The following is a 23,873-nucleotide window of genomic DNA, read 5'->3' as shown; positions in this document are numbered from 1 at the left end:
GAGGAGGCGGGGCTTTGAGAATCCCTGGGAGTATTGTTTACTAGTGGTCAGACTCCTGTAGAGTAATGTTACACTGCAGCGTTGCAAGGGGGCTTCTCGCTTCTTACTTCCAGACGCTAGCTTGATTGACAATTCATTTTCTTCTGACTTCTTTTTTTTTTTTTTTTTTTTTTTTTTTTATAAATAAATACGTAGTGAAGAAAAAATAATAAACATTAGTAAAGAAGATTTTTGGCAAATGGACATGAGGCTTTGACTGGACCCTGAGCAGCTGTGCTTGCTGTGTCTGACCTGTGGACTGATGTTTAGTAGTGACCTCCACTGTAAACCTGCCAGGGGTTTATGAAGTTATAGTGCTGCAGTTTGATTCCCTTCCTGCCATTCTTTCACTGTTTTTGAACCTATTTGACTCCTAAAAAGACCCCTAGCTACACTAGTCTGTTTCAAACCACTCTGGAGCCCTTCTGAATTTCGTTAACCTGCACGAAACCCGCTGCCAAAAAGAGGGCAGATTGACTAGAGACTGGTTTGTAATCAGAGGGGTTAAGGGGTTCACTTGATCACTGTCTAGATTCCTGTTACCTCTGCAGGACTACGTTCGAATCCCAGTTTAATATCCGCAGTGGTCCCATGGGAAGTCTGGAAGAGTTTCGGACTATCACGTGGGATTCGGGACAATTTTTGAAAGAACGGCAGAAGAGGTCAGATTCATCCACGACTGCACCCTGAAAGGGGGAGACTCTTCAGCTGCAGCAAAGGAACAAGACACGACTGTACCAGCGGGGAGAGGGATCATCTGTGAGATTCGGCACACAGCTTCTGTTGCGTTATTATTCAGATATATGTACTGCCTTGGGAACACTGTGTGTGTTTCTGAATTGCAAACAGCCAAAATACAATGCGTACTTGCAACTCTGAAAAAGCGTTCATTCTTTTTAAAGGAAGATTATAATACTAATGAAGTAGGTGTGGCGTTCCAACAGCAGGTCTGCTTCTGAATCCTGTGAGAGGGGGGTTGTATAAATTAATTTTTTCTGTATTATTTGAGTAGAAATTGAAATCCCGTCACTACCGTTTTGTCTTTCGTTCGTTCGCTTGTTTTGCTTTTTTTTGTAATACGGCAGTCGGATTGCTACGGTAGGGTTCTACCCATTTTTGGGAACAGCGCTGTAGTGATGTACTTGTTTGTGGGAGGAGGGATAACGACCTATCCAATATGGGAGGGTCTAGCTGTAGCTGATGAAATGAGACCAATAAAGTATTTTGTATGGCTGCTCCTGTTTCCTTGTGCTTGATCAGCCACCGTGTGTGGAGGTAGCGAGCTCAGGTGTGTCTTACTAAACTCAGGGTAAAAACATAAATAGATCAAACTGCTGTGCAGCGGGAGTCTCGTTTCCATCCTGGAGGGGTGCCATGGGGACAAAAATTGTAATAGTCTGATTTCAGTTTTGAACCATATTTCCGTTTTCATAGTCATGTATTTTGATGAGGTGCTCTAAAGCAAAAAGATTGTTACTCCTGCAGTCGTTCACAGTGCTCACAAGATTCATTAAAAACGCCACCAGGCTCTTCAAAAGATCCACACATATACGTTATTTTATTTTTTTTCACCTTTTACATTTCGTTTTAAATGTGTTTAACACAAACAGTAAGTGCATTTTGAAAATTAAATTTCCTTGGCGTCTTACAATTTTTTTTTTTTTATTGGAGTTCCAGACAGGGAAGGAAGGCATTGACGCTGAAACAGCGGGAAGAGATTCAAAGCTGCTATAAGGGCTGGATATTCCTAATCTAAAGGAGGGCAGGAGCACACAGATGGGATGTCTGGTTTTCAGGAGACATTTTATAATGGCAGTTTCTGAGGGTGGGCTATGTCGTTCTGAGGAGCCTGTCCGCTGGCTCTCATCTCGTTCCCGTGAATCCATCCCTGTGTTTATAAATAGCGATTATACAAGAACAGTATGCATCTGCAGGGTAGTGTGTAGGGGTTACACGTTGGACTGTACGCTGCAGGTGGATCCCGTTCTTGTATAATTTGCTGTTTATAAACGCCTGCACCACCCACCTGTGTTTCCCTTGCCAGTGTAATTCTATTCACAGCCCTCATGTTCTGCTGCATACTTTTTTTTTTTGTCTTCTGCAGTTTTAAAAAACAAATCTTGCATCCTTTGCCTTTGTACTCTCGTTAGGTAACTTCCACTAGCAGTTTTGGCGAGATCGTGTTCTGCCAGCCCACAATCCTAACTGGGGGTGACAGGCAGGCAGGCAGAGTCCCAATTGAAATGGATTTGATGACAATCTGCTGCTGGGAGCTATACGGGGGGAGAGAGGCAACACAAGACGAGGTTTTGAATGACTGTTAATGCCAGTGTTGGGAAGGCTGCTTGTGTGTGTGGTAGCAGTGTGGTGAGTGTGTGTGTGCTGCTGCAGGTCTCTCAGTATACCACCTCATACACGGTGGCCTTCTTGTCTCCTGAGCCGGTGACGATGAACTTGTCATCCGGAGAGATGTCGCAGCTCAGCACGGACGAGGACTCCTTCGACTGTGGAGGGGACAGAGGAAGGAGGGACAGTGTGAGGGAGGGCCAGTTGTGTAATGGGTTACCTCAATTTCTCCCCTTAGTTTTCCCCTTTTAAATGTGGCTGTTGCAGAAAGCACCTGAGCACATGTAAAGCAGTACCCAAGGTAAGGGAACAAGGTCTCTAAGAGTTCTAGTTAACACTAATACTCAAGGTGTTTTATGCAACCAGCAGAATTGCTTACACTTTTTTTTTCCTACCTGGAATATACTGGCTCCATAGGGCGTTCTCCAGGTATTCAGCAGGTTATCCTTCCCAGTGCTTACAAACCATTTACCTGAAAATAAGACACGGACACTGATACAGGTATACTGGATGTATGCAGGAGAGAGACTACTCATCTGCAGAAACAGAGCCCTCCTCCACAGTCGCACCACCTTGGTATCTCACACACGATTTGAAAGCGCAGGCAGTTGCTAGTGTGATGGCCGTTTCTGCATAGTAGAGATGGGTTCTGTTTCAAAGCTGTTTCGATCCACTAACCAGAAGTGACAGAGAGCACCAAACATGCATGTATACCCCATCCACTACAGAACAGAACAGAATGCCTCTTGTTAAAGGATGGGTTGTAATGTCGACAGCGCAGGAAAGAATGTATTAGGACAGGAATGCAAAGGAGACTCGGTTCCTTCCTCACCGCAGTATGCGAATTTGAGAGACAGCACGCAGCTCTCGTGCAGGTGCAGCTGGTACTTGTCCGGTTTGGAGACGTGCAGGATTTCCACGTTGCTGCTCTCCATGCCCACTGCCAGCCACTCCCCGCTGGGGCAGTACCCCAGAGAGAAGATCTGCAACGACAGCCAGGGCTCCGGGTTAGCCAGCCTCCCCGCCACACACCCTGCCCCAAGACGGTACACCAGCGCCTGCTTTCACAGACCAGTACCGACAGTGCGAGGGTCACTGGGGATCGTGAAACCAGACGAAAATATCACACACTACAAAACTGTAACGTGCTGGATTAGAAGCCTGTAAGAGAGTCCCGGACAACGAGCCTCCCCACCCCTCTCCCTCCCCCAGTACCTGTGAGGTGAAGTCATGCTGCTGGAGCTGCCTGCCCTCCCTCAGGTCCCAGCAGCGCACCGTGTTGTCCAGCCCTCCTGTCCACAGCTTGGTCCCATCGTTCGAGATGTCGATACAGCTGGCGCCGTCCGTGTGGCCCTGGAACTGCCTGCGGAGGAGCATTGAGGAGGGTCACTGCAGGCAGACTCCCAGGACCCCCCTCTCCCAGGTCCCCTGCCCCTGTGACCCCCGGCTGGGCCGTGCTCCTACCTGACCAGGGTCTGGTTCTGCAGGTCCCACACCACGATGTTGCCGTCGCTGCAGCAGGAGAAGCACACTTTGGCGTCGGGGCTGATGGCGAGGGCGTAGCAGGCGGGCGCCGACGAGGTCAGCTCCGCCTTGATCCGGGGGGTGGGCGTGGCCAGGTCCCAGATTGACAGCGTGCTGGCCTCCCCGCCCACGATCAGGGTCCGCCCATCGGGGAGGAGCTTGCAGGAGCGGATGTAGTTGTCACGGTTCTGCGGAGAGATTTTGTTACTTGTCACGGGTCTAGGGGGAGAGAAAGAAGAATGGGGATTTTTTCATTTTAAAAAAATTTGAATGCACCACAAGGGTGGAGAACATACATCCTGCAACATGGTACCTGAACCAGGCAAGGGGCTGTCAGAATCTGTATCAATCAAGACGTGGAACGGAAACTGGCTGAGGGGGAGGAGGAGAGGAGGGCTGGGGCTGGGGCTGGGGCTGGGTACTTGAAGCCCAGATGCCGTGCTGATCCATGGGTTGAAGCCCAGATGCCGTGCTGATCCCATGGGAGCTGAGCAGCGAAAGGCAGTCATGGACTTTGGATCACAGGCCGAGAGGGGAGGGGGAGGGGGGGTTTGACAAAGGTATGTCCAAATGAGACTTGCAAAAGTTTGCTGGCGAGAGGAAAAACTGAAGTAAATAATCATAGAGGAGGAGGAGTCGAGGGGGATTAGGGAGCAGATGTGACTCCCCTGCAGAAAAGTTTGGAGAGAGAGAGAGAGACTGGGTCTGTGTGCCCGTGGAACTGTGCCCAGAACAAAATCAGCCTCGGGCTAATCACGTCAACACTGTGGCTGTCTCTCACTAAACAAACCCAGTTGAGACGGAATAGCACGATAGGAACAAACATGCACACAATATCTCTCTCTCTCTCTCTCACGCTATTCCTGATGCCCTCCTTACCAGGCAGTCGAGCTGTGCCATGGGGCTCTTGGTGCCTGGCTGGCTCACGTCCCACACCTTGACGCAGCCCTTGCCCCCGGTGTAGACGTGGCGCGTGGAGTTGCTGATGGTCACGGCGCACACCACGTCTCCGTGGCTCAGCGTGTGGACCTGCCGGGCGTGGTGAGGAATGCCCGGGCCAATCAGAGCGTCTGGAGGGAAGGGCACCGGCTGCATCTGCCCGTCGGCGCTCACGTGGAACGAGTAGGCACTGCGGGCAGGAAATAACAGACAGACGACAGCTGCTGTGTTAACAGAACACAAGGTCATGAAGCAGGGGAGCTGTGTGGAAGTTCAGGGAGGGAAGGGAGATGGATCCACTCACGGTTTTCCTCCGGTAACGGCGGGCACAGTAGACGGCAGGCCAGGAGTTCTCAGGTTTGGCCGAGACTCATAGGCAACCTAGCAGAGAGAGAGGAGACATGAGACAAGATATCATTTTCACACACCACCTGCAATGCCAGCTGAAACCAAATGGAAAACAGTCCATTATAAAAGTTGCACTTTACATTTACCAGAGTTTGCCATATATATCTTTTTTTTTTCATTATCCTTTACATTTACAATTCACCATCAACAAACGAATCAACCAGATTGGTGCATTATTGAATGGCGAAGTATCAAGGGAGTAATGAAAATCACTCAGAAAGACCAGAGGCTGAGACAAGCAGTGCCTGGAGCTGGCTAATTAAAAGCAGTGCCAGTGCACTAGTAATACAGCCAGCTTGCTGTCTCAGGGCTTCGTATTCCTGGCTCAGTGAAGGGGGGGTTTCTTTACCATGGGGGAGCGAGCGTAGCCGGCCACAATGCTGGTCTGGGGGGAGACGTGCAGACCCCCGTAGCTCCCGGGACTGGACAGCTCCCCGTTGAGCCCTGTATGAGACAGCACCCCGAAATGTGCAGGGTAGGACCCCGAGACCAGCGGGCTCCGCAGACCTGGGGGTGACAACAGTGCACACTAGTACTGGGGTACACACTGTTAAACACACGCAAGCTATTGTACTGCTGCAATCAGTCTGTGAAACCAGCCTCCAGTTCACCCTGTCACCGTATTAGGCATGCTGTATAATATTGTTATGACAAGGATGGCAATAAGGCTCCTATTGCATAGCAGTGTCACCCATTCCAGGTTTTAATACACACTTGATTAACCAGTGTGTAGGTAACAACCTCAGGTGTGTCTTTATTAAAGTCCAAGTAAAACCAGGATTGTATCAAACTGCTAAGCATTGGGAGCCTTATTTCCATCCCTGTGTTATCTAGCTGCCACAATTCATTTTCCAATACCTTAGCTAGGGAATAGTTCAATGCTTTATAAGAATGGGATGCTGTTAGGCTGTGATTCTGGTTCTTTCTGTCTGGATGCAGGCTGGTGAATACATACCTCTTTTACTCCTATGGCAGGGGACAATACCATTCTACACTGGAGCGCAATCTGATTAGAAATGATTGAGGAAAGCTCTTCTATGGTTCTTGGTCTGATTGATCAATGAGGCAGTTGGGGGGGGTGTCATACCAAGGGGGTCCGCGGATGACGGCTTGCCGGTCACCAAGCGCAGGCAGGAGGCAGAGCTGGGTCCTGGGCCGGGGGGTGTCAGGGCGTCTCGGAGAGGAGAGGGGCTTGTGGGCTTCTCGACCTGCCAGAGGGGGGAGACAGAACCAGAGGTGAGAATGCACATGGGGGAGGGAGGGTCCACTACTGACTGATTTATTTACTACTTTATTGCTTGATTGGCTGGCTGACTGAGAATTGCCAATGCTTCTCCTTCAGTCCATATTAATAAACAATTCTTTGCTCGCTGTATGGCCCCCCCTCTCCCTCCTCACCTGTGCAAGCTCCCTGTTTTTTCCTGGGGTGCTGTGGGGGGAGCCAGGGGGGCTGGTGGGGGTCTCTTTCCTCAAATGGGGGGCTTGATCCAGGCCGTTTCCGCGGGGGGAGTGGGGCTGGCTCCCACTGGGGGACGAGGGCTCCTAAATACAGAGGGAGGGGGGATGATGCGAGGGTAAGACAAGGCACAGCCTCCCTTTAGTTTCAGGGTTTATAAAGCTCTATTGATGTGTTGTGAGCGAGGTTATGAACGAGGAATGACTGCTCTGTTATTACAGACTCATTTTAACGACTCGTTACAGTTGCACTGTGCTGCTCCGGCCTGCTCAGGATTTACTGTGAATTAAATAGCACCGTGACCTGGAAATTCAGCAGGAAATATCATTTTACTGCCATGTGATCGTACACTTTTTTCTTTTTTTCCCCCCCATTTAAAATCTGGTGTCTGCAACTCAAATATAATCAGACGAACTGAACTGTTTTTATATTTAGTATTATTTTTTATTCAAATTCGGAAGACGATGAACACTATCGATCATGGTGACTTTGGATGTGATCCTATTGAATTCACATTGATTTAGAGGAACTAAAACGATGTCAACAGGTCAATCTGTTTGGCCTGTAGAGGCTGGATTACTGATTATTTGCCTTTTATTATTTGCCAATTCAAAATAGAAAAAAAGGAAACTAACCTCATTGGAAACGTCCACCACCAAATTGTCATCACTTTTATCTGCGTCGCTGTCCTGTAAATTTCAGAGGAAAACATTTTTAAAGATTAAAAATTCCAATTGGTCTTGCTTCCTTTCTCTGACAACCAGCCCCCCCCACCCCACCCCTGAATCAGACGTCTGCGTTGTTCATCTCTGGTTAAAACACTAAAAGAAACTAATATTCCTGTTTGAGGCTCTGCCCCTGTCTGTTCTCTTGCAGTGTTGGACTGCCTGGGACTCAGGATTCACTGGAACAGGAAACTGACTGGTTGCCATGGCAGTAACATGATTTGCAGCGCACAGATCTGATACTGGCCCTGTGCTGCGACATCTGTTCTTTAAGCTAATTTTAACATGCGTTTTCTCTGGAGGTAAACAAGCCTCCCCTGTTTAAGAGCCCAGGTATTGTACTGTGGATCGAGTCAGCGAGGAGTGTGCTCGCGCATTGCTGTCAAAGCTTGCCACAGTAACATTTTCCCCTCGCTTTCCCCATGGTTACCCACAGCATGTTTCTTAATATGCTTTACCATGCTTTCACTATGCCTTATTACACTTTGCTAGGCTTTCACTATGAGGAACTTCAGCTTTCAGACAGATGACACTGCAGCCTGTGTATGAACGTGCAATGTTTTGACTCACAGCACCCCTCTCCCTCCCCCCCCCCCCTGTACTCTCTCTGTGGTCTCCTCAGGGCAGCCTGTGATGTTTTGACTCACTGCACCCCTCTCCTCCTCCCTGTACTCTCTCTGTGGTTCCCTCAGGGCAGCCTGTGATGTTTTGACTCACTGCACCCCTCTCCTCCTCCCTGTACTCTCTCTGTGGTCTCCTCAGGGCAGCCCGTGATGTTTTGACTCACTGCACCCCTCTCCTCCTCCCTGTACTCTCTCTGTGGTCTCCTCAGGGCAGCCTGTGATGTTTTGACTCACTGCACCCCTCTCCTCCTCCCTGTACTCTCTCTGGGTCTATGAATTCGATACAGAGTCCTGCCCGCTCAGACATGCCTCTTGTTTCTCCTGGTTTGACAGTTTCCTATTTCATTTCATCACAGCTTGCCAGGAATTTCACAAACATCCGGGAAGAAATTTCAAACCAGCTCCGCCGGGGGACTCTGGATTTGCTCTGCAGTCGCAGGAATGACAGCGACCTTAGGAAACTATTTAAGTGCAGGATGGGTGTGTTTTCCAGCAGCTTTCATCAAGTGCAAGACTCAAGGAACGTGAACCTAAACATGCTTGAGCTGAGCAGCTTGGAGCGAGTCCTGTTGCAATCGTTTGCTACTGTATTTTTGCAGTTTTGTATATGATGCATTTAGCACGGTTCATGTTTTTTTTTTGTAATATGCTTGACCATCGCTATTCTTTACAATGCACACCCATGCTTTACCCCTTTCACTGTGCTTTATTACACTTTGCAATGCTTTTACTATGGGGAAACTTCTAGAAGGGTTACTGGAAAGTCTCCAGCAAAAGGACACTACTCCAGACAATGAAAGCACACTGAGACGTGTGTCTCAATGGCAGTGTGTGCGTGGTGAGCACCAAGTGGAATTTGGAGTGGGGCAACTGGGAGCCCCTGTAATGGGTGCCGATTGCTGACACTGTATAAACAGGACTGTCCTGTGTTGGGCATTGTTTCAGTACAGGATGTATAACCCTGAACACACTCCTGTCTCAATACGCCTGGACTGTCTGGAGCAGCTAGCTCTAGCTAGTTTGGAGGCAGGGCAGCTTCGATGGGTACATACGTAGTGCTGGGGGTCCTTGTCCTCGCAGCGCCTTCTCTTCCCCTCCCTGCTCCCCTCGCCCCCGTAATCTTCGCCCGAGGGACCCTGCTTCTCCGTGCGCTGGCTGTCCGTCGACGACACAGACTTGCTCTGCGAAGAAAAAAAGCATGGGTGAGGAAATGCAAGAGAGCGTCTTAACCACAGTGCAAGATACCGGGCTTGTAACCTCATCACACTGTCAGGGGACACAATCCGTCACGGCAGTGCACCACACAGCACTGCCCATTACAACTGCGTAATGCACAATGTCCTGTGTAGCGTGCAGTACCCTGTGAAACGCACAGTACCCAGTCTTTACCATCAGTCCTTCGCTGCTGCAGTTCCACATGTCTATAATCTGTAATGCAAGCAGTCTGGGATGTGTCTGCACTGATGGTCTGACGCTCGGTGTGACCGGGGCTTGCCGTGTCTCTCACGCCATCGTTAGCTACGCATTGGACTGGAAAAACAGTACGAGCCCACGCCTCGGGTTTCAGCTACCACTCAGCCCGCAGGATGCCTTCTGAACTCCGGCATCACACCTGGGTCTCAGTGAGAAACATGAAGCCACATGACACGCTTGACTGCACTCCTTCAGGATGGGTTACTAATGAGGGGGGTGTGCAGGCATGCCTGCCTCTCTCTCTCTCTCTCTCTCTCTCTCTCTCTCTCTCTCTCTCTCTCTCTCTCTCTCGAGCATTTAAGGGGCCTTCCTTTCAAAGCGTTCTGCCGTTCTTTAATTAACTTGTTTTTGAAAGGATAAATCGTGTTGACTTTACAAAAACAAGACACTTAAGGAGGCATTTAAACAGACTACGAACTATCGAAATCTTAGTTGTTTGGTTGATTTCATTCCCTTGCGAAGGTGATATTTTGTGTCTCCCCCCCCGCCTGCGCCCCTCTTCTTGGCTCAGAGTTGATCCTCAGCACACCCCTTTCTCTGAGTGACTAACAGGCCTGGTATTTGACCTCCATGCTACTTCACAAAGGGCTTCTTGGCATGACTTCAGAACACAAACCACATGGCAGCTGGGCCTCTGGACTCCATCGAAACAGAAGACAGAGCGGGAGAGACCAGCCACACCTGGCTTTGCCATGTTTATTAACATGCTTTACTGTACCGCGTTGTTCTTTACAGCCCTTACCCAGGCTTCACCATACTTTTGCTGGGCTTTATTACACTTTGCTGTGCTTCTCTTGGAAGTGGAAAGTTGAGAGTAATGGTGACTCACCCGGCTAGGAGCCCGTTCTGCAGCAGGAGAGGAGCGGACCGCACCGGGCCGGATTATAAAGACAGAACAGAGGAGACAGAGGTGAGGGGTTATCAACCAGGCCTCAGTGTGCACAAAAACAGGAAACGGTTACGAGAAAGAGTGGTTCACTAGCTGTTGCATTTAACAGAACTGCACAAAATTCACACCACGTTATTGCTGCACTTTGTTTACATACAGTAGATGTGGGTCTTATATACTTTGCTGCAAAATTAAGTTACTTAAAAGGGATCCAAAACACAGGATGCCGTCTCTAATAAGTTACTAGCTTTACATATACTTTTCTGTAAATTTACCCAAATAAGTCTCACCAAACTGATCAAAGTGTGTCTCTGTCTCTGTGCGTGTCTCTGTCTCTGTCTCTGTCTCTGTCTCTGTCTCTGTCTCTATCTCTGTGTGTCTCTTATTTTCTGTCTCTGTCTCTGTGTGCGTCTCTTATTCTCTGTCTCTCTCTGTGTCTCCACTCACCCCTGTGGTGGTCGCTCTCCAGCTGTCCACGCTCCTCCTTGGCAGTGAGGTGAGCTTGCATGCCCAGCACCCCCGACAGCGCCAGCAGCCCCGAGCCGCCCCCCAGTGCGGCCAGACCGGAGGGGTGAGGGGTCAATGGGATCCCAGGGGCATGATGGGCCAGGTGCTGGAGCTGCTGCTGCTGTATGACAACGACAGGTGATGGGGGGGGGGGATCACTCGGAACAGGATGTAACAAAGCCCTGCTAGTGATCATGCATAATCTACACCTTCGTTTAGGACGGGCATTGCAAACGGAAAGTGAGAAACTGAAACAGGGATAAAGACCAAGGTTTTCAAAAACATTTTCATACCTCTTCTCGGTAGAACAAATTCTCAGAATTCCTTCATTTTTTTTTTGCTGACGAGATTTTCTTCATTTTCACTACTTCATTTTCACTCCGACTCCGGTGAAGCTGGCTGGGGGACCCCCCGATGTTTTTCACTTCCTGTGTAACCCCCCCCCCCCCCCCCCCCCCCACACACGCACACACACACACACACACACACACACACACACACACACACACACACACTGACCCCCCGCAGTTTCCTATTAGGCAGCAGGAGTTTGGGGGAGAGGGGGGGGCGTATTTGAATGTAACGCAGGAAGTGTACCTGTGGTTTTTGAGGCATGAAATAATGTTTTCTCCTGAATCTAAGTGAAAAGAAAGCCTGGGAAAGAATTTTTTTGTTTTTTTAAACCGTGGTCCTGCAGGGTCTGATTGGGTACTCGGCACGGAGGGGCGGGGCTGGGAGCGGTCTGATTGGGTAGTCTGAGCGGAGGGGTGGGGCTGGGAAAGCTATCTCACCCCGATGATGGCGTTGAGCTCGCCCATGGTCACCTGCTTGGCTCTCTCCACTGCCTGGGCCACCTGCTGCTGGTGCTGAGAAACAGACAGGCACACGGGCAGCTTTATAGGGGACACAAGAAGAGATGCAAATGCATGAGGATGCCACCCCCCACCCCCCCACCCCCCCATAAAGTAAAAAAAAAATGTCAAGGAAAAACATATCTATTATGTGTCCATAAAACTTTTTTTCAATAGTTCATGCATGAAGGGGTTAAATAAAAGCATTTAATGGCTGTTTTCTAATGACTGTTTTATGAAAGGACGAGACAGGGAGAGTACGTATTCATGCCAGCTATAAAACACACAAGAGTGTTTGTATCGTTCATTCAAGCACCGTCTGGTGAGCTGCTACACTGCAGTGAACTATGCTGCACTCTTGCTCTGTTTTTGCGATACGAAAAAATGCATGCCCCTGTTATGAGATATCATGTATAGAACTCATGGCGAGGAATCGGTGCACCCCCAGCGTGCAGCGCGGTGCCCAGCTTACCTCTTGGGACAGGAAAGGGATGATCTGAGCACAGATCACACTCAGCCGCTTCACAATCTCAGCCTGCAGGAGAGGAAGAGAGCACCATTACAACACTGCACTGCATGAACACCACCAGCACTTTACACACTGCACGAACACCACCGGCACTATACACGCTGCACTGCACGAACACCACCGGCACTATACACACTGCACTGCACGAACACCACCGGCACTATACACACTGCACTGCACGAACACCACCGGCACTATACACACTGCACTGCACGAACACCACCGGCACTATACACACTGCACTGCACGAACACCACCGGCACTATACACACTGCACTGCACGAACACCACCGGCACTATACACACTGCACTGCACGAACACCACCGGCACTATACACACTGCACTGCACGAACACCACCGGCACTATACACACTGCACTGCACGAACACCACCGGCACTATACACACTGCACTGCACGAACACCACCGGCACTATACACACTGCACTGCACGAACACCACCGGCACTATACACACTGCACTGCACGAACACCACCGGCACTATACACACTGCACTGCACGAACACCACCGGCACTATACACACTGCACTGCACGAACACCACCGGCACTATACACGCTGCACTGCACGAACACCACCGGCACTATACACACTGCACTGCACGAACACCACCGGCACTATACACGCTGCACTGCACGAACACCACCGGCACTATACACGCTGCACTGCACGAACACCACCGGCACTATACACACTGCACTGCACGAACACCACCGGCACTATACACACTGCACTGCACGAACACCACCGGCACTATACACGCTGCACTGCACGAACACCACCGGCACTATACACACTGCACTGCACGAACACCACCGGCACTATACACGCTGCACTGCACGAACACCACCGGCACTATACACTCTGCACTGCACGAACACCACCGGCACTATACACACTGCACTGCACGAACACCACCGGCACTATACACGCTGCACTGCACGAACACCACCGGCACTATACACGCTGCACTGCACGAACACCACCGGCACTATACACTCTGCACTGCACGAACACCACCGGCACTATACACTCTGCACTGCACGAACACCACCGGCACTATACACTCTGCACTGCACGAACACCACCGGCACTATACACTCTGCACTGCACGAACACCACCGGCACTATACACACTGCACTGCACGAACACCACCGGCACTATACACGCTGCACTGCACGAACACCACCGGCACTATACACACTGCACTGCACGAACACCACCGGCACTATACACACTGCACTGCACGAACACCACCGGCACTATACACACTGCACTGCACGAACACCACCGGCACTATACACACTGCACTGCACGAACACCACCGGCACTATACACACTGCACTGCACGAACACCACCGGCACTATACACACTGCACTGCACGAACACCACCGGCACTATACACACTGCACTGCACGAACACCACCGGCACTATACACACTGCACTGCACGAACACCACCGGCACTATACACACTGCACTGCACGAACACCACCGGCACTATACACACTGCACTGCACGAACACCACCGGCACTATACACGCTGCACTGCACGAACACCACCGGCACTATACACGCTGCACTGCACGAACACCACCGGCACTATACACGCTGCACTGCACGAACACCACCGGCACTATACACGCTGCACTGCACGAACACCACCGGCACTATACACGCTGCACTGCACTATACACACTGCACTGCACGAACACCACCGGCACTATACACGCTGCACTGCACGAACACCACCGGCACTATACACGCTGCACTGCACGAACACCACCGGCACTATACACGCTGCACTGCACGAACACCACCGGCACTATACACTCTGCACTGCACGAACACCACCGGCACTATACACTCTGCACTGCACGAACACCACCGGCACTATACACGCTGCACTGCACGAACACCACCGGCACTATACACTCTGCACTGCACGAACACCACCAGCACTATACACACTGCACTGCACGAACACCACCGGCACTATACACTCTGCACTGCACGAACACCACCGGCACTATACACTCTGCACTGCACGAACACCACCGGCACTATACACTCTGCACTGCACGAACACCACCGGCACTATACACTGCACTGCACGAACACCACCAGCACTGCACGAACACCACCGGCACTATACACACTGCACTGCACGAACACCACCGGCACTATACACGCTGCACTGCACGAACACCACCGGCACTATACACGCTGCACTGCACGAACACCACCGGCACTATACACACTGCACTGCACGAACACCACCGGCACTATACACACTGCACTGCACGAACACCACCGGCACTATACACACTGCACTGCACGAACACCACCGGCACTATACACACTGCACTGCACGAACACCACCGGCACTATACACACTGCACTGCACGAACACCACCGGCACTATACACACTGCACTGCACGAACACCACCGGCACTATACACACTGCACTGCACGAACACCACCGGCACTATACACACTGCACTGCACGAACACCACCGGCACTATACACACTGCACTGCACGAACACCACCGGCACTATACACACTGCACTGCACGAACACCACCGGCACTATACACGCTGCACTGCACGAACACCACCGGCACTATACACGCTGCACTGCACGAACACCACCGGCACTATACACTCTGCACTGCACGAACACCACCGGCACTATACACTCTGCACTGCACGAACACCACCGGCACTATACACGCTGCACTGCACGAACACCACCGGCACTATACACGCTGCACTGCACGAACACCACCGGCACTATACACGCTGCACTGCACGAACACCACCGGCACTATACACGCTGCACTGCACGAACACCACCGGCACTATACACGCTGCACTGCACGAACACCACCGGCACTATACACGCTGCACTGCACGAACACCACCGGCACTATACACACTGCACTGCACGAACACCACCGGCACTATACACACTGCACTGCACGAACACCACCGGCACTATACACACTGCACTGCACGAACACCACCGGCACTATACACGCTGCACTGCACGAACACCACCGGCACTATACACACTGCACTGCACGAACACCACCGGCACTATACACTCTGCACTGCACGAACACCACCGGCACTATACACACTGCACTGCACGAACACCACCGGCACTATACACACTGCACTGCACGAACACCACCGGCACTATACACACTGCACTGCACGAACACCACCGGCACTATACACACTGCACTGCACGAACACCACCGGCACTATACACACTGCACTGCACGAACACCACCGGCACTATACACGCTGCACTGCACGAACACCACCAGCACTATACACACTGCACGAACACCACCAGCACTATACACACTGCACTGCACGAACACCACCGGCACTATACACACTGCACTGCACGAACACCACCGGCACTATACACACTGCACTGCACGAACACCACCGGCACTATACACACTGCACTGCACGAACACCACCGGCACTATACACACTGCACTGCACGAACACCACCGGCACTATACACACTGCACTGCACGAACACCACCGGCACTATACACACTGCACTGCACGAACACCACCAGCACTATACACACTGCACTGCACGAACACCACCACTGCACGAACACCAAAGCACTATACACACTGCACTGCACGAACACCACCGGCACTATACACACTGCACTGCACGAACACCACCGGCACTATACACACTGCACTGCACGAACACCACCGGCACTATACACACTGCACTGCACGAACACCACCGGCACTATACACACTGCACTGCACGAACACCACCGGCACTATACACACTGCACTGCACGAACACCACCGGCACTATACACACTGCACTGCACGAACACCACCGGCACTATACACACTGCACTGCACGAACACCACCGGCACTATACACACTGCACTGCACGAACACCACCAGCACTATACACACTGCACGAACACCACCAGCACTATACACACTGCACGAACACCACCAGCACTATACACACTGCACTGCACGAACACCACCAGCACTATACACACTGCACTGCACGAACACCACCGGCACTATACACACTGCACTGCACGAACACCACCGGCACTATACACACTGCACTGCACGAACACCACCGGCATTGTGTGAAAGCAAGGTGTGTGTGCGTGTGCATGTTGTTATTTTTATTATTATTTATTTTATTTTTTTTGTACACACTTGAGCTTGTTACCTGCACATTGTGGCTAATCAAGCTGGTATTAAACTCTAGAAAAGGTCTATTTCAAGCTCTATGATTATTAGCAGTAGCAGCAGTGACAGTATTACCACTACCAGTATTAGGACTATTGTTACTAGTTCTGTTATTGCTTCTAGTATTTTAATTAATAACCGCGTATCACAACAGCTCAATAGATGATTTATTGACTCGTAGATTGTATAAAGTGTTCGACTGAAGGGCTGCCTTTGTGTTTGCCCTTTGCCAAGTACAGACAGCAGCTCTCCTGAATAGCACACTAATGCGGGCGTGGAGGCCACGCTAATGGAATATCACTTTCTTAAGCAAACATTGAAAGGCAAATATAATCTGGAACAGGTGACACACTAATCACCCAGCGACTGTGTACGCAGGCGTAGCGGCATGCAGTAAAAAAAAAGAACGTTTTCATTGCAGAGTGCTCCGGGCAGCCTGCCAGTCCTTCCCTTCCCTTCCCTGGCATGACGCCCACACACCCGCAACCTGCGCCAGGCACTGATGGATGGACCTCCCCTCGGAAGAAACAGGGGGCGGGGGGGGCATAAACTAAAACACACACTCACACACACACAAACACGCAGAGACACACTCATAAACACAGACGCACACGCGCACTCACACACACACTGAGAAAAAAGAAACACACATCCATCTGCAAAAGCAAGACCCGGGAGACAGAAACGTCTCCTCTCCTTCTGGGAATCTGGGTTTATTTATAATCCCAGATTTAAAGTGGCAGCCCAGAAGCCAACACTTGCTCTGCATGCAATCCCATGTGACTGTATAGGTCTCCAGTGCAACCAGCCTGTGCTGCAGTCGCTCCAGCTGTGCATCTGGATCCAGTATCGCTCCCTCCCTCCCCGCTACTGACCCACACAAACCCCTGTTTAATCCGGCACTTTTTAAAAGATAAGGGCTCTGCAATCAAGCTGAGCTTACAATGGGGGACCGAATAAATCTTATTACACACTACATCCTCTGCTGGGAAAAAATCAGGGCTTTCAGGTAAACTGAGGGACAAGGCTGCACAAAAAAAACCAACGGTCTGCCAAACTGAGGTGAGGTTTTATGTTCCTGCAGGGCGGTGCCCTGGTCTTTTTTTTTCACTTGAAGGTGGCCAATCTTAATAATGTATTTAAAAATGAAGTTTTTTTTAAGAAATTCTGTACAGATTGACAGCCTTACAAGAAAAGCCCTGATACTGTATGCTGTTTGCAATGCACTCACCTGCTTGTGCATTTCGATGTTCAACCCGTAAGACATCTCATAGTACTGAAAAATAAAGTAAGCAGAAAAAAACACAGAATTCAATGGAGGAGAAGCTCTTGGAGTGTTTCTGACTTCTGAAAAAAACACATAAGCTTAATTTAACAAAACAGATAGGCAGATAGACAGACAGAGACAGTAGGAAGACCAGGTTACACAGATAGACCGAGAGAGACAGTAGGAAGACCGAGTTACACGGATAGACAGACAGAGACAGTAGAAAGACCAGGTTACACAGAGAGACCGAGAGAGACAAGTAGATGGACAGACAGAAACACAATAGATATAATAATCTTTACTTTTAATATAGCGCCTTTCACAATAAAAATTGTTGCAAAGCGCTTCACGTGAATAAAACACTCACAAACATTAATAAGAGAATGCAATAAAAACAGAGACACACATACAGCAGGAAAACAAGACAGAGAATAGAAGGAACATCATTTTAGTAAAAAAATGCTCCACTATAAGAGTGTTTGTAATCTTGTTTTTAAAGCACTGACTCTTGGTGCTTCCCTTACAGAGCTAGGCAGATCATTCCAGAGTAATAGACAGTATAGATAGGGATATAGTTACAGATAGCCAGGCAGACTGTGACAGATTTTCAGGATCGCTATTAAAAATAACCATTCAACAACTGTGTGTATTTTTTCAGCTGGCTTGTGTGTGTGTGTGTGTGTGTGTGTGTGCAATGAGGTCAACACAGCTCTTGGAGCGAGCGCGGCAGAACCAGCACTTCAGCAGCGCTTCGGGATCGCACAAGACTGCCAGGAGACGTCACTTCAATTCCCAGCCACAGAGTTCGGTTCATCTGCATCGGTTCAAACCATATTTCACTGTGACCATATCCAACTGAATTGAGGTTCAGCGTCGCTTTAAAACGCTATTTCAGATCCTCTTATCAATCCTCGTTTAAAATCTCTGCAACTGTCCTCTCCTGCAGCGTGTGTGTGTGTGTGATTAATAAAACCCGCCAGGAAGGCCTGTCACAGCACTTCTCAATATATGCAACATGCCTCCACACCCCGACGACTAAATACAGCGAGGGCATTCGTGGGTCATTTGTTTAACTTGGGCTGCTTGTTGCTCTGAATCAGGGATGGGCCTGTGAGCCGCAGAGAGATGCAGCATCTCTCAGCAGGAAGTCGCTATCACTTTGTCTCTTGACGTACTTTAAATGGATCATCCCTATAATAACTCTGGGGCTCTCTTACAGAACACAGAGCTCATAAAACAACTACACGTATGAGTCAGGGTTTGACAGCATGTAATACACACACACACACACACACACACACACACACACACACACACACACACACACACAGATACATACCATGATATAATGCCTCTGCATCTCTGTCTTCTCACTGGCCAGTTTCTCACACTCAAGCTTTAGACTGGGAAGGAAAACAAAAAACGCTGACCCTTACAAAAATTCCCATAGTGAAAGCATAGCACAGTTTAATAAAGCCTAGGTAGCACTGAGAGGTATGGTAAAGCTTATTAACAGTTTCTGTATAAAATATAAAAGCTAACCATGGAAGACTATGGTGAAGGTGTGGTATAACCATGGGAAAAGCAGGGCACACTTGTATTGACAAAGGTTTGAGATTAAGCAGCTGCTGTGAGTGGGTGGGGATGTGGGTGTGTCCCTATGCCTGCCCCACCCCCAGGGGTGTGGCTCACCTGTGGTACTGTGCTTGCAGGAACTGGAACTCCTCCTTGATCCTGTCTAGAGTCTCCAGCACAGTGAACTTGAAGGGCTGGCCTGGCTGCAAGGGAACCTGCACAACACAACACAGACAGCAGGGGGCGTCACTGCACTGGAGTGGAGAATGCACTACAGTATCACAGGAGAACAGGATTGAGGGGTCACAAACTTCCACAGGGAGTGTCAGTCAGACTGGCATAGCAGAACAGTTCCCTCTTATTGGAGTGCTCTGACAGAAAGGTGCGGCTCTGGTTCTCGCTCTCAGGATTCGGTTCATTTGGTTGTCCTGAGGTTCGATTACGTTTGGGAGAATTCTCTTTTGCAGACCAACATACATACATAAATCCAGTTCCCCGAGGAGCATTGTAAGTCACACTGCATTAATTGAATTCAATTGCTGATCTGGGACTTGAACCCACAGCCTCCAAGAGCCCAGTCCGCAGCTCTAACTGCTGGGCCAGCTCTTCTCCGCTCTGGTTCCTCGTTCGCTGTGACCAGTCCAGGTTTTTTTTGCATGGGGCTGCATGCAAAAGCTGTTTGTTTCTAACCTGACTGAAGCAGAGTAGCTCACTGCTGACCTGCCTGCCTCGATGTGCACACATACACATGCACACGCACACGCACACACGAGAGCCTCTGTGCAGACCGGCAAAGAGGATTTGTTTGAGCTCCAGTTAAAACAATCCCAGGGAGTTCAGAAGCACAGCCCCCGGCCCCTGGGTAACACAGCTGGGGCATCCAGGCAGATTAATCCCCCTTCCCCTTTGAGCTCCAGCTTCAATAACCTGCCAGCTCCTCTCTTTTCTACTCGACTGCAACAGCATTCAACCACGCTAGGCTTCCCCTCCACTTTAAGAATCTTTAAGAACAGACAGTTAGCTGTGTGCAAATAACTCCCCCCCCCCAGCCCCCACTCGATTTCCTCTCGTTACATTAAGACAGGGATAGCACAGGATTATCCGGCCCCCAAGCTGATCACTGTGGATAAACAGACACTCTCCAGACACACACACACATGTCCTTGAAGGCTCCTCTTGGAGCCCCCCCCCCCCCCCCCCACTCCCACCCTTTCATACGACACCGAGGTCACAGCCAGCACCCTCCTGCATCAGCTCTATCATATCAGATCACGACCAGCAGTGGTGCTGAGATCAGAAACACAGAGGCTGGATGCAACATCAACAGAGCCCCGAGCCTCAGCACTTCGCGAGGCAGAATCAGGGAGAGTACACTTAGAGACAAGGATTGCACATCTTCCCGTCTTCTTGTATCTCATTACCAGATCTGTTAGCAAGCTCTGAAGGACTCCCTCATACAATGCTATACAGCTGTATTCCCTTTTACTTCGGGACATGCAAATCATTCCACTACAGTGCTGTAGATGCTGCCCGTGACAGAAGTCAGCAGCAATAGACAAGTTCATTTCTGCAGATGCAGCTCCGTTAAAAGCGAACCAGCTTGTATGTTAAATATTTCATTTTTAGCCAGCATAAATCCTACCCTAGAGACCCTTTCAATAAGACTCCTATTCCACAGCAGTGTCACCCATTCCAGGTTTTACCATGAGCTTGAATAACCCCGGTGTGTACAGGTAACATGCTCAGGTGTGTCTTGTTAAACTCACTGTAAGACCAGGAACAGATCAAACTGCTATGCAATGGGAGTCTCATTTCCATTTCCATACAAAAAAAACACACAGATGCACAAGTGAGCCCTCGAGTATAGAATAGCTGCAAACCAGTGACTGCTCTGCCTGCTGTACTCCGCGTGCATAGTGCTCTGGAAATCCCTGCTTTCCTCCAGTCTGAGGCATCCTGTCCCGGGAATGCTCGCAGACAAACCTCACCTCAACAGCAAGAGGAAGACACTCTGCAGATTAGATTCGGATTGTCATCTTGGGATTCCTACCAAGCAGCAAGGCAAGGACCCTCAGAGCTCAGCCATGAGCAGGTGGTTTAAACTTTCTTTCATCGCACAAGGTCTGCATTTTTAAACTGCATTATATTATATACACACACACACACACACACACAATATAAAAAACATGATTTGTATATTTGTTTGTACAGCTTACTGCAATACACAGAATTTTGCTCCTGCATCAAAGATTCAACTCAGTCCTAGCTGACAAGAAAGGTTCATAAAGGAAAATACAAACCCATGCAGTGTGAAACAGATGTGGAGAATCATTGATTCAGTGCTGGATTCAGTGGAGAACAAAAAATGTTGAATTCCCCTGCAATTATTTTCCACCAACACAAAGTAAATGAAGGCAGACCAGCAGGCTAATATAAACTGCCCCTGATCAACTGAAAACTCTCTGCAGTAGTTCAGAGTAGAATGTTTCAGCTTCCGCTGTACTGAATAATTAAAATAGAGAATCTTCATTTTATCAATGACTTTTCTTCTTCGTTGAGTATTTCTAATGATTGATGAGTACCCTGTTGGATCCTGATTCTGCTTGGATAGAGAACTGGGCACTGTGCTTGAATTCCTTGTACTATATATATATATATATATATATATATATATATATATATATATATATATAAATATATATATATATATTATATATATATAATTATTATATAATATATTATAGATATATATAACTAAGGCAATAAAGACAGACAAACATACAATAAGTTTAAAGTGATCAGCTAACTAAATTTCAATAAAGAATGAAACATGCTTTAACCAGACTGCTAAAAGCTGGAGTATGTCTTGCTTGTTACACGTGTGTCATGTCACCTCTACCTTTGCTTACAACCCCATGAAGAGCCCTGCCGCCCCCTCTGTCAGGCTGCAGTGTACCCTCGTGGGAAGCAGCAGTCTACCCCCTGCTCTGTGCTCTGTTCTAAGCGCTGCTCCCCAGTGGGAGGCCGTGCTTCCTGGCTGCGTTGCTCTCTAATCTAGATAAACTGCACGGTACTCACCGGGTGCCGCCCCTGAGGATACATCCTTTGAAAGGGAGCAGCGAGCGACGTCTTAATGATCTCTGTCTTCAGAGCAGAGCAGGGCAGCCCAACACTCCTCCTGCCCACTCTCCCTCCCTCCCTCCCTCCCAAACACCACCGAGGATAAAAAGAGAAATGCAATCCGTCTAGTGGAGCCGACAGGCAGGCAGGCAGGCAGGCAGGAGAAGCACTTTTTCTTTTTGGGACGCAAGTAGTCCTGTCTTAAGGGTCTGCCCTATATCCCTAAAACCGCCATGGTGAGAGTCCCTCAAGTTCTGGTGCGCTCCAGGCTCGGTTCCGGATCCGTTCTGTGTGCGTTTTGCTTTATCTTACAGAAAAGGAGGAATGTTTTTGTCGAAAGCAAAGCAGGCAATGAACAGCAGGTCACAGGGAGATCCAGCAGGCTTCTGAGCAGCTGTCCTAGACTGTAATATACTGTGCCTGTTGGCATGAACACAAACCCTGCTGTCTATGGAACATCCCTTAAGGTGGCTCCGCAGTGATAGGGCAGCTGATCCCGTCTCCACTCTCCCCGCACAGCAGAGACCTGGAATGCTGGCTTTTATACCGACAGACTTTCCATTTTCAGGAAAGGCGGCTGGCGATTTGGGGTTGGGGGTGCCTGCGGAGCTGTTTGGGTTTCAGGCTCCCTGGGATTATAAAACAAACTATGCTACTGTGTTTAAATAGAGCAAAAAAAAAAAAAAAAACCTGCGCCAACAAAAACACTACAAAGCCAAACAGGGTTCAGTTTGAATTGTGGCGGAGCTGCTGGTGCGTTGCTGGTCTGGTCTGTTATGTGGGGTTTCTACAGCACGAATTGTGCCAGGTTTGTTTGTGTCACTGTAGAGAGCCCAATTCAATCGCAATCCTTGCCAGTGGCACAATTTCAACATGCATGCCATGAATCGATAAGCACTAACAGCACAGTGCCAGGGCTAGCTGTGCATGGGGAGGGTCTGTACAGTAAACTGCTCATTGATGGATTAGACATGCAGGAGTAGCCTGCTACCAGCTGCATGCAATAATTAGGCATTGAACTGCACGAAAGGAGGTGAAATCCATTGCATAAACGATCTCTCAAATACCACATTATACATACACAGTGTGGTGTCATGCAATGACTGCGCTGTGCGTGAAGCCTCTCACAACAGGGTAACAGAGTTCAAGATCACAGACCAACCAGGCAGCTCTCGTGGCACCGGTGGGGTTGCTACAGCAATCGATATACCCGGAACTGCTTGGAATCTCTCCTGGCAACACCAAAACAGAGACAGCGTTAAAACAAACATGCACAGAGCAGTAAAAGCACATGACAAACAGCACGCCACAGGTGC

General features: G+C 49.5%; 1 protein-coding gene across 6 annotated transcripts; it reads right to left on the bottom strand.

Annotated features, from left to right (window-relative positions):
- Window positions 1-1,656: 1,656 nt before the first annotated feature.
- On the bottom strand, window positions 1,657-22,626 carry LOC121300636 (transducin-like enhancer protein 1). 6 transcript variants are annotated; one of them, XM_041229261.1, is made up of 20 exons: window positions 22,516-22,625; window positions 19,555-19,652; window positions 19,202-19,265; window positions 17,827-17,871; window positions 12,253-12,315; window positions 11,721-11,795; window positions 10,870-11,050; window positions 10,363-10,379; window positions 9,113-9,241; window positions 7,348-7,401; window positions 6,655-6,798; window positions 6,344-6,464; window positions 5,606-5,763; window positions 5,153-5,229; window positions 4,789-5,038; window positions 3,850-4,097; window positions 3,601-3,748; window positions 3,218-3,368; window positions 2,781-2,857; window positions 1,657-2,543 (listed from the first exon to the last, which is right to left on the bottom strand). In XM_041229261.1, exons 1-20 carry the CDS (start codon window positions 22,537-22,539, stop codon window positions 2,436-2,438), a joined length of 2,232 nt encoding a protein of 743 aa, XP_041085195.1. In that variant the 5' UTR covers window positions 22,540-22,625; the 3' UTR covers window positions 1,657-2,435. The 6 variants fall into 6 exon arrangements, with proteins under 6 accessions (XP_041085195.1, XP_041085196.1, XP_041085197.1 ...); XM_041229262.1 differs by having other exon boundaries at window positions 10,870-11,047; XM_041229259.1 differs by having other exon boundaries at window positions 2,434-2,543; window positions 11,721-11,822; window positions 22,516-22,626.
- Window positions 22,627-23,873: the final 1,247 nt, after the last annotated feature.

Source organism: Polyodon spathula, chromosome 26, assembly GCF_017654505.1.
Source record: "Polyodon spathula isolate WHYD16114869_AA chromosome 26, ASM1765450v1, whole genome shotgun sequence".
NCBI classification, from domain to species: domain Eukaryota; kingdom Metazoa; phylum Chordata; class Actinopteri; order Acipenseriformes; family Polyodontidae; genus Polyodon; species Polyodon spathula.
Note: the sequence above shows the minus strand (reverse complement) of the source record. Positions and strands in the feature narration are given on the sequence as shown.

What these genes read in the sequence shown, in the direction of transcription:
- LOC121300636 (XM_041229259.1), bottom strand. Translation starts at nt 22,539, where the DNA reads ATGTATCCTCAGGGGCGGCACCCG. An exon ending in TGGTGGACGTTTCCAATGAG is followed by an intron (nt 6,799 to 7,347) that starts GTTAGTTTCCTT and finishes CTCTGTATTTAG; the next exon opens with GAGCCCTCGTCCCCCAGTGG. An exon ending in TCTCAAATTCGCATACTGCG is followed by an intron (nt 2,858 to 3,217) that starts GTGAGGAAGGAA and finishes TCTTATTTTCAG; the next exon opens with GTAAATGGTTTGTAAGCACT.